Source organism: Anomaloglossus baeobatrachus, chromosome 6 (genome assembly GCF_048569485.1).
Source record: "Anomaloglossus baeobatrachus isolate aAnoBae1 chromosome 6, aAnoBae1.hap1, whole genome shotgun sequence".
In the NCBI taxonomy this organism is placed as follows: Eukaryota; Metazoa; Chordata; class Amphibia; order Anura; family Aromobatidae; genus Anomaloglossus; species Anomaloglossus baeobatrachus.
Window position 1 is genome coordinate 478496865 of NC_134358.1, and position 14113 is coordinate 478510977.

Sequence of the window (14113 nt, forward strand, 5' to 3'; positions counted from 1 at the left end):
ATGGCGATGATAAAAAGTACAGAGTACCTGAAAAAGCCTAATGTGACATGGAAGGCGATGAGGAAAGATAAAAAAAAACACAGAGGCCGATGAAGTCTGAGGGGCCGGGTCTGACCGATCATTGCCTCCTCGCTCCAGCACTCCTCAGCTCCGCTCACGTCTCCTGCTGTCTGACATCACCGCTGCATACAGCGCCACCTTCAGGGCACAGCAAAATGGCGTTTGCCAACCAGACGTGTGCGGGGTGGTTGGCGGCTCATGGTGGCTTCCTGCGTTGTGATACCACGTGGCACGAGAATCCCGCCCGGTCGCGCGTGGCTTAGAGTTGTGAAGTGAACATGGCGATCTGCAGCTTCTTCCTGCAGGGCCGCTGTAAGTTTGGAGACAGGTGCTGGAATGAACATCCGAGAGATGGACGACACCATGGACAAAACCGCTACCAAAGCCAGGGCGCAGGTACGGGGGGCACAGGGGGCTGAGGCCGGGGGTGCTCTGAGCTCATCAAGGGGCACAACATGCAACAGTGTGTTACTGTCTGCACAGTCCTGACCCTGTGAACAGTGCTCTATATACAGTGTGTGTGTGTATATATAATATATAATTACTGTACATACACAGTGTGGAACCTTGGTTGACGAGTACAATCTGTTCTGGGAGTGTGCTCATAAACAAGTTACTCGTCTAGCAAATAGGAAATAATGGAGGCTCAGACAATTCGTTCCACAACTTGTGCAATGTCCCCTATTGTGCCATTCCACACAGAAACACACAAACACACTATGCTCACCTACCCTCCGTTCCCTCAGTGGCTTCCTGGTTCTTGTAGTCCACAGGTATGTGTATCTGGTAACCATCACAACCGATGCGTTCTGTTTGTCAAAGCGATTTATGGAGCTGCTAGCAGCTGTGTGAGCATAGCCTTAAAGGGAATAGGTCAGCAGGTTTTTGCTATGTAATCTGAAGACTTCATACTGCAGGGGTTAACACTGAGAATTCAGAAATGCCTGTCTTGTCATAGTCCGATCTGTTGTTTTTTCTGGAATGTTTGTTTAACCAGCAGAACTTATTGCTTGGGTCTACAATGTCACACACATGTCAGTCTGGCTCGCCCCCTCCTCACTGACATCTCACTGAAAATTATAACAGTAATCACAGAAAATCGCGAAACGTGAATACCCAAGCATGATTTGTCAAATTATCATTTCCCCTATAGTGGATAGTCTAACTGAATAAACTCCAGAGTAGCTCCGTTATAAATTGTGTATAAAAAACACATTGAGAACCATATTCATATAAACATTATTAATAGAATTACACATAGTGTGATGTATGAAAACATTAATCAAACACATGTAAGTGGAGGGCTCCAGCTAATGCTCCCTCTAACTAAATAGCAGCAAGGACTGTACATCGCAGCAAAGCCTTAATGATATACACCATATTGGAATTATCACGTTATATTGTATACACATTGTGACTGATAGTGATCTTTATTGAACATTCACTGCAATCAAATCCTTTCATGTATTAAAATAGTAACACATTCACCCAGCTCAGTGCTTAGAAGCATTGCTGAGGCTAGTTTCACACTTGCGTTGGACGAAATCCGCTGGGTCTGTTGCTGCGTCGTTTTGAATTGACGCATCCGTTATTCTTGTGGTGTCAACGGATGCAACTGATCCTTTTTTCCCAGGCATTAGTTAGCTGATTCTTCTGAAATAACGGACCCATTGCATCCGTTTGGCGTCCGTCTAACGGCATGCTCAGTAGAAATTAGCGGATCCAATTGTAAAACACTTTGCAACGGAATCCGCTGCTCGGCGTCATTTTGACGCAAGCAATTAACGTTATATGCTGCGTTGCTTCCGCCTGGTGGAAGCAACACAACGTCGGCCAACGGAAGCAACGCAGGTACTTTTGGCGAAATCCGTCATCCATACAAGTCTATGGGAAACAGCGGAATCTGTTAACGGATTCCGCTGTTTTCCAAAAGGGCAGCTTGCGACTGAAGGAAAACAACGCAAGTGTGAAAGTACCCTTACTCAGAGTGGATGAAAGGCACCTGATGCTGATGGTCAGTGGAGTATAAGGCTATGTGCGCACTAGGCCGTTTTACCCGCGGGTTTGCTGCGGAAGTTTCTTGAGAAAGGTTTGAAATCTTTCTGCAGACATCTCCCAGCAAAACCTATGGGAACAAAAAATAGCTGTGCGCACGCTGCGGATTTTTCTCAAGAAAATTTCTTGAGAAAATGAGCATGTCCATTATTTTCCTCAGGTACCTGCGGAATACCCCCGGAATTTCACTCCATTCACTGTAATGTAATCGCGAAATTCCGGGGGTATACCTCAGGTAGCAAATGATGTGCGGTATACCCCCGGTATAGCCGCGATTTACCTGTGGTAATGTACATCGCTGCCTGCGGTTTTGCAGGAAGTGATGTCATTATGACAGGAAGAGGAAGCGGAGCAGAGTAAACACACACATCACACGACTTATTTCTGTGAATGCAGGCAGAGCACCAATGCTCACATATCAGCATTTCTGCTGATCAGAGCAATGCTGAAGCAATCAGTGCAGGCTTCAAGTCCCCTAACTGGACTAGAAAGATGACTCATTGAAAATAAAACAATAAAAAAAATACACTTATTAGGGGTCGCTGCATTCCGAAATCCCCACTCTATCAAAATATAAGATCAGTTAATATGATCGGTAAATAGCGTAGCGAGAAAAAAATGTCAGCTCAAGACGCAAAAAATAAGCAGTTACTGAGCCCCAGATCCCGAAAAATGAGAACGCTATGGGTCTCGGAAAATGGCGCAAAAGCTTTTTTTTTTGTTACAAACCTCAGAATTTTTTTTTCACCACTTAGAAAAAAGTAAAACCACACATGTCTGATATCTATGAACTCATACTGACCTGGGGAATCATTGTCAGGTCAGTTTTACAATATAGTGAGCATGGTAAAAAAAACAACAACCCACAAATAAAAACAATTTCACTTCTGGAAGAAAAGGAGGCAAAAACTAAAAAGGAAACTTGCCGGGGGGTAAAGGGGTTAAAAGTGAGTCTGTCACCCCAAACTACTAATTAATCCCATTTTACAGGCATGTAGGAGACTTGGCCTCTAATACAATTTTTTTTAGATTTTACTAGTTTAATTATCATTTAAAAAATGGATTTATTTTGCAAATGAGAAGCTTCGGTTCAGGCTTGGCCTGGTAATGGCACCACGTACCGTTACATCCCCGCATTGTGCACACTGAGCACTGACGTATTTTGATTGACAGCCTGAGCTCCGCAGCTGCGCTTGCATAGTGCTATCACTGGCTCCTGTCAGCAGTACAGTACCAATGGGCGGCCATGGACAGGAGCCGGCAGTGATGACGTGAGTGCGGATGCAGTGTCCATGTGGAGGTGACCAGTCGGGATATGACAATGTGTTGCTGCATTGACACTACAGCCGCCCTGTCTCATGACTCCCCTCCTGTCAGCAGCTAGTTTTAGGGGGTGACAGACTCCTTTTACAGTTGAGATCCATTAGGCGGTTGTTCACAGAATCCCCCTGTCTTCCGATTGGCTGTAAATATTGGATTGGCGCACTTCTTGTATTTGGGACCCTCCTGTGTTATGGACATGAGTCCGGTGACTGCCAATTCCTGGCGGCTCCTGTCTCTGCAGAGCTCTTTTCTCTGTAGACTTCAGAGGGGTCCTGTAGCGGTGGGATCCACAGCTCTTGGCTGTGTCCAAGTATCATCTCGATATTCTATAGAGTTATAGGAATTGTCGCGACTTTGCGATTGATGACCATTGCTCACATTGCTGTTTTCAGACATAGAGACCTAACCTTATAATTCTGCATTTGCCTTTAAGCTGCGTCTTCAAACTGGAATTCCTCGGGTCAGCGATATGTACAGCCCTCTAGTTTTTCCAAAAATTTGACATGGACTAACAGAGACAATGACCGAGGTTCTTTTGGGTCTGGATCTGGTGATAGAAATAGCACAAAATCAAATCCACCTTCAGGATTCTTCACTCCACAAAACAGATTCAGTGCCCTGTCCAACCAGGATCATGGCCGAGACGGCGGCCAGGACAAAGATGGCCTCCTGTAAGTATGCCAAGCTTTTCTTGTAAGGAGCCAATGTAATGTTTTATTCATCTAGTGCAGTAAGGGCATATTCAGACCAAAAAAATCATATTATGCCATTCAAAAGAAAACCTGCTTATGGCCCGGCCACTGATCAACACACTAATTAGACCCATTTAAGGGCTATTAAAATAAAAAAAAAAGTAGTAGGGGTTGGGACAATGTGCTGATCGCTAGGATACCCAGTGATTCCAAGAACGGGGCTTTAGAAACCTACCCTGAATGGATTCCATGGCCTCCGCTCCATTCACTGTCTGAGAGAGGAGCCAGCACGATCTGAAAATGACATGCATCATATAAAAAGTGCAAATTCACAGATTTATTCCAACTGTACTGTAATATAAATGAGATTTTTAGCAAATAATTGATCAATTCTTTGAGCCACCCCTGCCAACGTCACGGCAAATCTCAATAGGGGGGTCCTACACTATATTCTGTATTTCATGTGCCATGCGGCCTCCTAGATAAAGTTAAAAGCAGAACCATAATGGAGCACACATACCTGCAACCTGTATATAGCCGCTTCCATGTTGCAAAAGAGACAATTGTGGATAGAGGCCAGCCCAGGTCCCAGCATGTGGAGCAAGCTCTACACATACCAGGACTATATCAGAACTGACCCTCCCAGTGCCAGACAGCAACCATTGATAAAGGCGGACCAGATCCAAGTATGGTGCTTAATTAGCAATGCCTGTGGAAAGGGTGAGGCAACTGAATGTGAACCGCTACCAACAGGAGGAATGGCACTGAGAGGGTCAGTTCTGATATAGTCCTGGTATGTGTAGAGCTTGCTCCAGATGCTGGGACCTGGGCTGGCCTCTATCCACAATTGCCTCTTTTGCAACATGGAAGCGGCTATATACAGGTTACAGGTATGTGTGCTCCATTATGGTTCTGCTTTTAACTTCATCTAGGAGGCCGCATGGCACATGAAATACATAATATAGTGTAGGACCCCACTATTGAGATTTGCCGTGACGTTGGCAGGGGTGGCTCAAAGAATTGATCAATTTGCTAAAAATCTCATTTTTTATTGTAGTACAGTTGGAATAAATCTGTGAATTTGCACCTTTTATATGATGCATGCCAATTTCAGATCGTGCTGGCTCCTTTTTTTCTTTTTTTTTTCTCCATTCACTGTCTGTGGGACTGCTAGAAACAGTGCTATACTGGGCAGTGCCATAGATAATGAGCATAGTGGATGCCGCCCATCTCCGCTCCATTCAGGATAGGGCTGCAGAGCTTTGACCTCTGTATTGTGGTGTAACCACAGTCGGACCCGAGCCATGAGCAAGTTATTCCCTATATTATGGATAGGTGATATCTACATTTTGTTGGGAAATAACTTTTTAATGTTGCTAATGTGCATGTGCAACATGTGCATGTGCGGCCTCAGGACCTGAGATGGCGAAAAATGGATTCCCATTGAAAACAATGACTTTCTGTACATATATTTATTGACACAGACATTGTGTTTTTCTATTAACTTCTGTCTAGAACGGATATTATACAGGACATGGAGTGGTGGGAATCGTCTGGGCAGTGGCCGCTCTCTGTGTATTGTGTCCTGAAGGAGCAGCAGCACTTATCAGGTATTCATGGTGCTTTTCCGCAGTGTATATGTGTATGGGCTGCCTGATTATCCAGTGGCCAAACTTCATTTATTTTCTTATTTTCCTCACAGGTTTTACTGACATTTCGCCTGAAGAGTTGCGCTTGGAGTGTTATACCTCTCACAAGGATGGCAATCTTCAAAACTATGTAATCATTTTTTATTTTTTTTATATTGTGTTGATATTATGTGGTCCCTACCATTTGGGTACTTCAGTGAAGCCCGCCTGCAGACTGGGCTTCATAGGAGACTAATTTTTTTTTTTTTTTTTAATGTTAAATGCCATATTTAATGGGGTTTTCCGGTCTAAAAAGAAAGGAATGTAGACTGCTGAATCTTGACAGTGTGTAGTACGCACACTTGTCACGATTCCACTGTATTCCCTCGTGGTCATGTGACAACGTGCATTTATTTTTTGTACTTAATTGACTAGTTTCCATGTGCTTCTTTTTATTCAGAAGTTGGCACATTATAACAAGTATGCCGATTGCACATATGTGGTGACACGACCACCCATCTGCACGGGTAACCATGATTGTGCACACCACACACTGTCAAAACTCTGCAGTCACATAGAGTGACTGCTGACTTTTTGTCTTGGACCAGAAAACCCCTTTAAGTATTGCAAAACATAGTATAAAAGAACGCAGGTTCAGGTTTTGCGCCCCCCCCCCCCCCCTCTAAAAAAGTGTAAAGTAAGAAACTTTAAGTTTTAGAAATGTGAATTGTTCACCTTTTCGTCCCTGTAAAAGTCCGGTCTATCAAAATATAGTTATGCAACTTACGATGAACGTTGTTAAAAAAAAAAGAAATGGACGCTCAAAAATTTAACTTTTTTTAGAATTTTAACTTCACCTCCCTGAAAAATAAGGGTTATTCCCATCTACAAGATCCTACCCCAATATGTAGTAGGCTTAATAATCTTGGCAAAGACCTCCAATTAGAAATGTAGTATAGTTCTCCTGATAAAGCCATATCTCTTACCTCATGTGCAGGGCATTGCAGCTTAGGTATCCATGGTTACGTTAGTTGCTAGTGGTTGTAACCATGAATACCGAAGCTACAATGCCCTGCACATGAGGGAAGAGACATGGCTATATCAGGAAAACTGTACTACATTTCTAATTTGCGGTATTTGCTAATATTATTATTATTATTTTTACACCTGCTACATATTGGTATAGGATCCTGGAGATGGGAATACCCTGTGAATGATTTAGTGGAGTTTTCCTGTTAACACCATTGATCACTTATATATGACCACAATTTTCATAGGGAGTAATGGTCGAGAGATCCTGTTTTTCAGCGTTGCTGAGTAACACAGGTACTAAATGTCTTCATATTCCCTTTAAAGAGCAATATACTGGCTTGGTGCAGCCATCACTAGAGCTTGGGTGCTTACAGAAATTAAAGGGGACCTGTGAGCCTCATTGAGGGCAGCATAGAGAAGTGCTAGACACGCTGATTACAGTGATGCACGTATGGGTTAAGTTTCAGTAGTTTTTGAGGGCTTCCATCTTGATGGTTGCAGGATGCGGGGAATAACAGGACAGCATACAAATATTAGCAACACACTGACATTTGTGGACAGACAGGGCTAGTCATAAAATTCCCCCACTTTTATGTCTTAACCCTAATTAAAGTGTTCCCTTTTTGCTAATTTAGTTTTTCTTCTGCTTTTCAGGTGACCTCGGTACAGCAGCTTATTAACCAGTGGAAACAAAGGGTGCATGAAGTTAGGAATTGGAATCCATCGTCCATCTCTGCACTGGTAAAGTAACATCATGTTCTTGTAATGTAGTTTTATAAATGCTACAGGGGTTTTCCAGGCTTATATTAAAGGCCTATCCTTAGATTAAAGGGTTACTCTAATCTCCGCTGCCTCCCATGTCCCTGTTTGCCGCACACAGTGTACTCCTGACCACCGATCGCTCTGCACTGTGAACCCTCCAGTGCGCTCCTGACCACCGATCGCTCTGCACTGTGCACCCTCCAGTGCGCTCCTGACCAGCGATCGCTCTCCACTGTGCACCCTCCAGTGCGCTCCTGACCAGCGATCGCTCTCCACTGTGAACCCTCCGGTGCGCTCCGGACCACCGATCGCTCTGCACTGTGCACCCTCCAGTGCGCTCCTGACCACCGATCGCTCTGCACTGTGCACCCTCCAGTGCGCTCCTGACCAGCGATCGCTCTGCACTGTGCACCCTCCAGTGCGCTCCTGACCAGCGATCGCTCTCCACTGTGCAAAGTACTGGTAAAGTAACATCATGTTCTTGTAATGTAGTTTTATAAATGCTACAGGGGTTTTCCAGGCTTATATTAAAGGCCTATCCTTAGATTAAAGGGTTACTCTAATTTCCGCTGCCTCCCATGTCCCTGTTTGCCGCAGACAGTGTACTCCTGACCACTGATTGCTCTGCACTGTGAACCCTCCAGTGTACTCCTGACCACCGATCGCTCTGCACTGTGAACCCTCCGGTGCGCTCCTGACCACCGATCGCTCTGCACTGTGAACCCTCCGGTGCGCTCCTGACCACCGATCGCTCTGCACTGTGAACCCTCCGGTGCGCTCCTGACCAGCGATCGCTCTGCACTGTGCACCCTCCAGTGCGCTCCTGACCACCGATCGCTCTGCACTGTGCGCCCTCCGGTGCTGGTAGCAGTGACACCTTTTACCTCTGCAGCATTGAATATAAGCGCAGGGGTATTGAAACTGTCCAGATCCAATGGTGGCCAGCTTCAGACCAGTTGAATAGCAAACAGGTTCCAAGCCCTTGTTGTTTGTTGATAAAAACTGGACACTCGTATACGGCAGAGGTGGCCTTTGCGACAGATCACAGTGGCTTCATCAGGAGGCTGAGCTGCAGTACAAGAAAAGGGCCACTACACACTGAATGAAGCCGTTCACCTCTGTTCACTGTTTACATCCCGCCTGCCATCTGGAGCTGTAAACAGTAGATTCTTGGGGGTGCGGAGTGCGAGGTCTCCACTGGTCTGGTATTCATGAGCTATCCTAAGCATAAGTCAATGATATGAGAAGTCTGGAAAACCCCTTTAAATTTGCTTGCATCGTTATACTATAATAGCATTGTGTAGAACTAGCAGTACCCAGTTCATGCAACCTAAAGCGCTTTTGCCGAAAATAAAGTGTAGTCTTTTATTTTTTTTTCAGCTTAATCAACTCACCAAGCCACCTACTGTCACTGCGCAGTCATCATTTGGAGGTCTCCAGCAGTCCGGGGCTTTTGGAGGTCTACAACAATCTGGTTTTGGCACCTCGAGTAAGTAACGATAGTGGATGACAGTACGGCCCAGCAGCTTCTCTTCTCTATGTCCCTCCTGTATTTTACCAGTGTAGTAGAGCAGAGTTTTTCATTTATAACGACTATTACTTATATGTAGCGATGGGTGAATAGTGAAATGTTTGGATTATTCATCTTGAATATTTTGTACTATCACTGTATTCGTCCCGAATAACGAATTTAATATAAGCCAATGAGAAACTCAAATAATTTTCCAGCGGAGCCTTCCAGGATGTCTGGCGGGGCTGTAAAAAATGTATATAGGTAAAACACTGGCGCTCCAAAGCAGGACAGAAAGAGGTGGCTGTAGACAAATTCTACTAAATGTATTTAATTACCATATTTCCAGGCATATAAAACGACCAACAAATTTAGAGAGAAAAAAAAAATGGGTCTTATACTCCGGTGTTGTCTTACCGTGGTGGTGGGGGGGGCAGCAGTGATGAAGCGAGGTTACAGGAGGCAGGGGCACTGCTGGTGGGGTCTGTGCCTGGCAGCGGTGGGTCGCAGCTGAAGCTGTGCTGGCAGCGTGGGGCAGGCAGGTGTCCCAGATGCTCTGTATGTATCTGTACAGCCCTCATATGGGCTACATTGACAGAAAAATAAAACTTTAAAGTAAAGGGGTGGTCCGAATTCAAAGTAAATTTCATACTAAATCCCTTTCTATTTAGTGCAGTAATCTAAGCTATTTTAAAATATATACTTATATTTAAAATTCCCTACTGTTCCCTAACTACACTATCTAACTTATATTCTATTTTGTTTCCTATTCCCTGTGTGATGATGCTTCGATTGAGTGTGCAGGAGACTATTACCGCCCTCACTAGTGACGCCACTGGTCTTCTGCATGCCAGTATTGACCCCACTCTTTTGCTGGATGATTATTACTAGTCTGAGCTGACAACAGAGCGGGCGCTGTCCCTGTGCAGATTGTAGGGAGGGACATAGCAGGGACAGGCATAGCCCCTGAAACAAGCGTCGCTGATGACGCTTCCTCTCCGGGAGGGTCAGAGGCTGTGACAGTGACCGCAGCCTCGGCCTCCAGCTCTGACGCTTTGTTTGCACTTGATTCTAAAATGAAGCATCATCAGACAGGAAATAGGATAAAAAAAAAATACAATTGTAGTTAGTGAACGATGGGGAATTTTTAATAAAGTATATTAGATAATATATTTACATCAACATTCTGCAGCATTTCACAATTCAGAGGGGACATGTACAGACAATATGAAACATTACAGAGTAACACAATTCAACAGAAACCAAGAGGAGTGAGGGCCCTGCTCACAAGTTTACAATCTATGAGGGGGGGGGCACAAAAGATAAATGGTGCTTGTATTTTATGGTCCCAGCAGTCAGTATAATAAATATGGAATTCATATAACGCTGCATGAACTGGTCACCAGGCAGTATGTGTACAAGTACAGAAACAGAGGGCTATTAAGTGCATGAAGATTGTGTAAACATATGATACAAGGTATCAGATTTTGAAGAAATGTTTTTAAGGGCAAAACAGGAATAGTTAGATAAGTGAGGTGAATAGGCGAGTCCAAAGAAAGGCACTATGAAAACTGTAGGTATTATGAATAAAACAAATTGTCCTGGGTAGTGCATTCCAGAGACTTGGCGCAGCTTGTGAGAAGTCTTGGAGATGGGAGTGGGAGGTTCAGATTATAGAGGATGTCAGTTTTGGGTCATTAGCAGAACGGAGGACACGGGTGGAAAATAACTTGGATTACAGGACTAATAAGGTAAGGATTTAGAATTAAATTTAGTTTGACTTCACACCACCTCTTGAAATGAACACATTTAGTTTCTCTACATTTTCCTGTTATCCACACCTGTTTTCTTTGTTTGTCCTGTTTGTCACAATTAAGAAGCAGTCTATTATGTGCGTGCAGAATGACAGACCAGAAATGTTACCCAACAGATGCCACAGCAGTGCTGTGACTGGTCATTCAGGGATTCTATTGTGAAACTTGGGTTACAATAGATGGAAATAACAGGCTTCATACATCTTGAGTAATGCAATGATCTCACAATATGTAATGAGACCTTTTCCTTTATGTGCTTTGTCATGATTTGTGTATGGTTGGCTTCTAATGCGGGCGTCACACGGTACGATCTATCGTGCGATCGTACCCGCCGCCGTCGTTTGTGCGTCACGGGCAAATCGCTGTCCGTGTCACACAAAGGCGTTAAACCCTCGTCACACGTACTTACCTGCTGAGTGACCTCGCTGTGCTCGGCGAACATCCTCTTCCTGAAGGGGGAGGGACGTTCGGCGTCACAGCGACATCACACAGCCGCCGGCCAATAGAAGCGGAGGGGCGGAGATGAGCGGGACGTAAACATCCCGCCCACCTCCTTCCTTCCGCATAGCCGTCGGGTGCCGCAGGACGCAGGTAAGCTGTTTTCATCGATCCCAGGGTGTCACACGGAGCGATGTGTGCTGCCCCGGGTACGATGAACAACCGGCGCCATGAAAAATCAACGATTTTTTTAAAAATAAGTGACATGTGCACGACTCACGATTTGTGACCGATTGAGCATCGCTCGGAGGTGTCACATGAAACGATGTCGCAAACGATGCCGGATGTGCGTCACAAAAACCGTGACCTCGATGATGCATCGCGCGATAGCTCGTCTCGTGTGACGCCCGCATAAGACTGTTTTTGAGTTCCAATAAAGCCATTGGAGGTCGTGAAAATGCTTGAACCAGCCTGGTGACATGTAATAACGTTAGAAACCTCCCTACAGTAAAATAGATCCATTTGTAACTACAACCTCTGACATCAGAGGCATCAAGACATTAACACAATATTATTAGACAAACCCTCAATGTTCTGCTAGGAAGCCAGCATTTTGTGTTCTTTTTTTATTTTAGAGACTACCTGTTTGGCCTGTTAGAGACAGTGAGTGACAATGTGGTTTCTGAAAAAAGAGCACTGATGGCACAATTAATGCCAGTTTGTTGTTGCAATCTGTGATCCTCACAGCAGTCGGACTGTGCGCTCAGTGAACTCTGTTATATCCCACCATTATTCTGTCAATGCCGTTTATGCAACCAAAAGCCCTGTAATAGTGCAAAATAGTGTATAGTTAGTGATTCATAGGAATAGAAATCAGTGACCAACATGTAATTGGTTCTGTTCATTTAAATGATCGGTCTTCATTCTAGACCCCAGGTAGTAGACAGTGGACCCCAACCTTTCTGACCTTGAGAGCAACATTCAGCTCTTAGAGGGGGTCACAAGCCACGTCCAGCTGCCACCTCTTCACAGTAGTGATACCCAGGGCCCCCATTACCAGTATAATGACAGGCAAAGCTTTTCCACAGAAATCACCACACCGAGGCAGTATACCAAGATCCAGGGGTTCTACCTTACACCCCTTCAGGTCTGCTCTTCTGTGCGGAGCTACTCACATAATTCACTATCTAGAGACCTGATCATTGCTGTTTGCTAGTCCTGGTTCTAATGTAACAAGCTGACAGACAGCTACGAGCCCTGAGAATTGCGTCCTTCCTCCCTGCATCTGCAGCTCTTCTTTTGATTAGCTGGTCTGTCATAACATTGTTGTGGGGTGATATCACGCCAGGTTGGTTAATCCAAGCAAGAGCCGCGGATGCTGTCAGGTAGGCGGTTCTCAGTTCTACCATCCATCAGCCAGAGATTACGGACATGGCCAGTGGATCGAATCTTGTGAATTGATTGGCAAAAAGTCTTGTTTTAACTGTATAAAACAACTATAAGGCCGGCTTCACATCAGCGGTATTCTGCCGCAATTCCGGATCCGGAAGAAATACAGTACAGTTCAATACAGTTAAATGGAATCGCGGCAAGATAAGGTCGCATGCAGCCGCGGAATTGCAGCAGAATACCGCTGATGTGCGCGCAGCCTAATAAACTTTATTTCTAGATTACATTTCACAATAGCTTGGATTGTATGATGTTTTTTATATCCATATTGAAACCGAGATTTCTTTTTTTTTTTTTTCCCCCAGACACTTCAGCTGACAAAACAGTAACCGCAGCCAGCTTCAGTTTTAAAGCAGACTCTCAGACTCCTCCTCCAAATACCGGGGCCGGCTCTAGTTTTTCCAGCGCTCCAGCATTCGGTAGTAAGCCTTCAGTGGGTTTCGGGAGCGTTGGAACTGGATCTGCTTCTGCATTTTCTTTTGCACCAACAACAACATCAGGTGGAACAACATCAACTTTCTCAGGCTTTGGTTCAGCTCCCGCTGCCCCTACCGCTGCTGCACCTGGTTTTGGAAGTTCTACATTGACTACTGGCTTTGGAAGCAGTGCAAATGCAGGATCAACTTTTGGAGGCACCTCTTCTACTGGCTTTGGAGGATTTTCAAGTTCTACAGCTACATCTGGCTTTGGGGCAGCGAACACGGGACAAAGTAGTCTTGCTACACCAGGGACATCAATATTTGGACAAGGAGCCACTGTAAGCAATGTACCAAATGCAGTTGGTTCCACTGCAACAAATGCCTTGTTGTCTAGTGCACTATTTACACCTCGAAATGAGCTCTCACAAGACGACCTCCTGCAGTTCGAGTCTAAGACATTTACATTGGGAAAAGTTCCTTTGGTGCCTCCACCAGCAGACCTCTTATCAGTCAAATAGTTTTTTTAATGTTTCTGTGGATGCTTTGTGATAAGTTATGAATAAGTATACATATATTTCCAGAGACTCTCCTGTTTCAGTATTTGTGTTTATTAAACATATATTTTTTTAATGAAAGTATTCCTTTTTATAAAAAAAAACTAATATATAAAGCTGTGTGTGTGTCTATGTATGTATGGTATGTATGTCCGCTAAAGGAATCCGCACTATCACATAAGTTTGGACACACCTGATTTGACTCGGGGAACGTCATAGACTATGTTTTGAGGGTAAAATGTAACCCCGCGCTTTAGTTATTCTTCAAAACACCTGCTTACATTAAAGTCAACGGAGCAGGGAGCTACAGGTCATTAATAGGAACTCTGGTGGCTATAGGTAACGAAGGACATTCTTAGTATAAGACACCTTGTGTT

General features: G+C 44.5%; 1 protein-coding gene across 1 annotated transcript; it reads left to right on the forward strand.

Annotated features, from left to right (window-relative positions):
• Positions 1-294: 294 nt before the first annotated feature.
• On the forward strand, positions 295-13774 carry NUP42 (nucleoporin 42). The gene is made up of 7 exons (XM_075316705.1): positions 295-456; positions 3872-4109; positions 5646-5740; positions 5833-5909; positions 7445-7531; positions 8933-9041; positions 13069-13774. The coding sequence occupies exons 1-7, from the start codon at positions 339-341 to the stop codon at positions 13698-13700; spliced, it is 1356 nt and encodes a 451-aa protein (XP_075172820.1). The 5' UTR covers positions 295-338; the 3' UTR covers positions 13701-13774.
• Positions 13775-14113: the final 339 nt, after the last annotated feature.

Bases quoted from the DNA above. Each gene is read 5' to 3' on its own strand.
- NUP42 (XM_075316705.1), top strand. From the start codon at position 339: ATGGCGATCTGCAGCTTCTTCCTGCAGGGCCGCTGTAAGTTTGGAGAC. The intron at 5,910-7,444 runs GTAATCATTTTT...TCTGCTTTTCAG, and splicing joins ATGGCAATCTTCAAAACTAT to GTGACCTCGGTACAGCAGCT. The intron at 9,042-13,068 runs GTAAGTAACGAT...TTTTTCCCCCAG, and splicing joins ATCTGGTTTTGGCACCTCGA to ACACTTCAGCTGACAAAACA.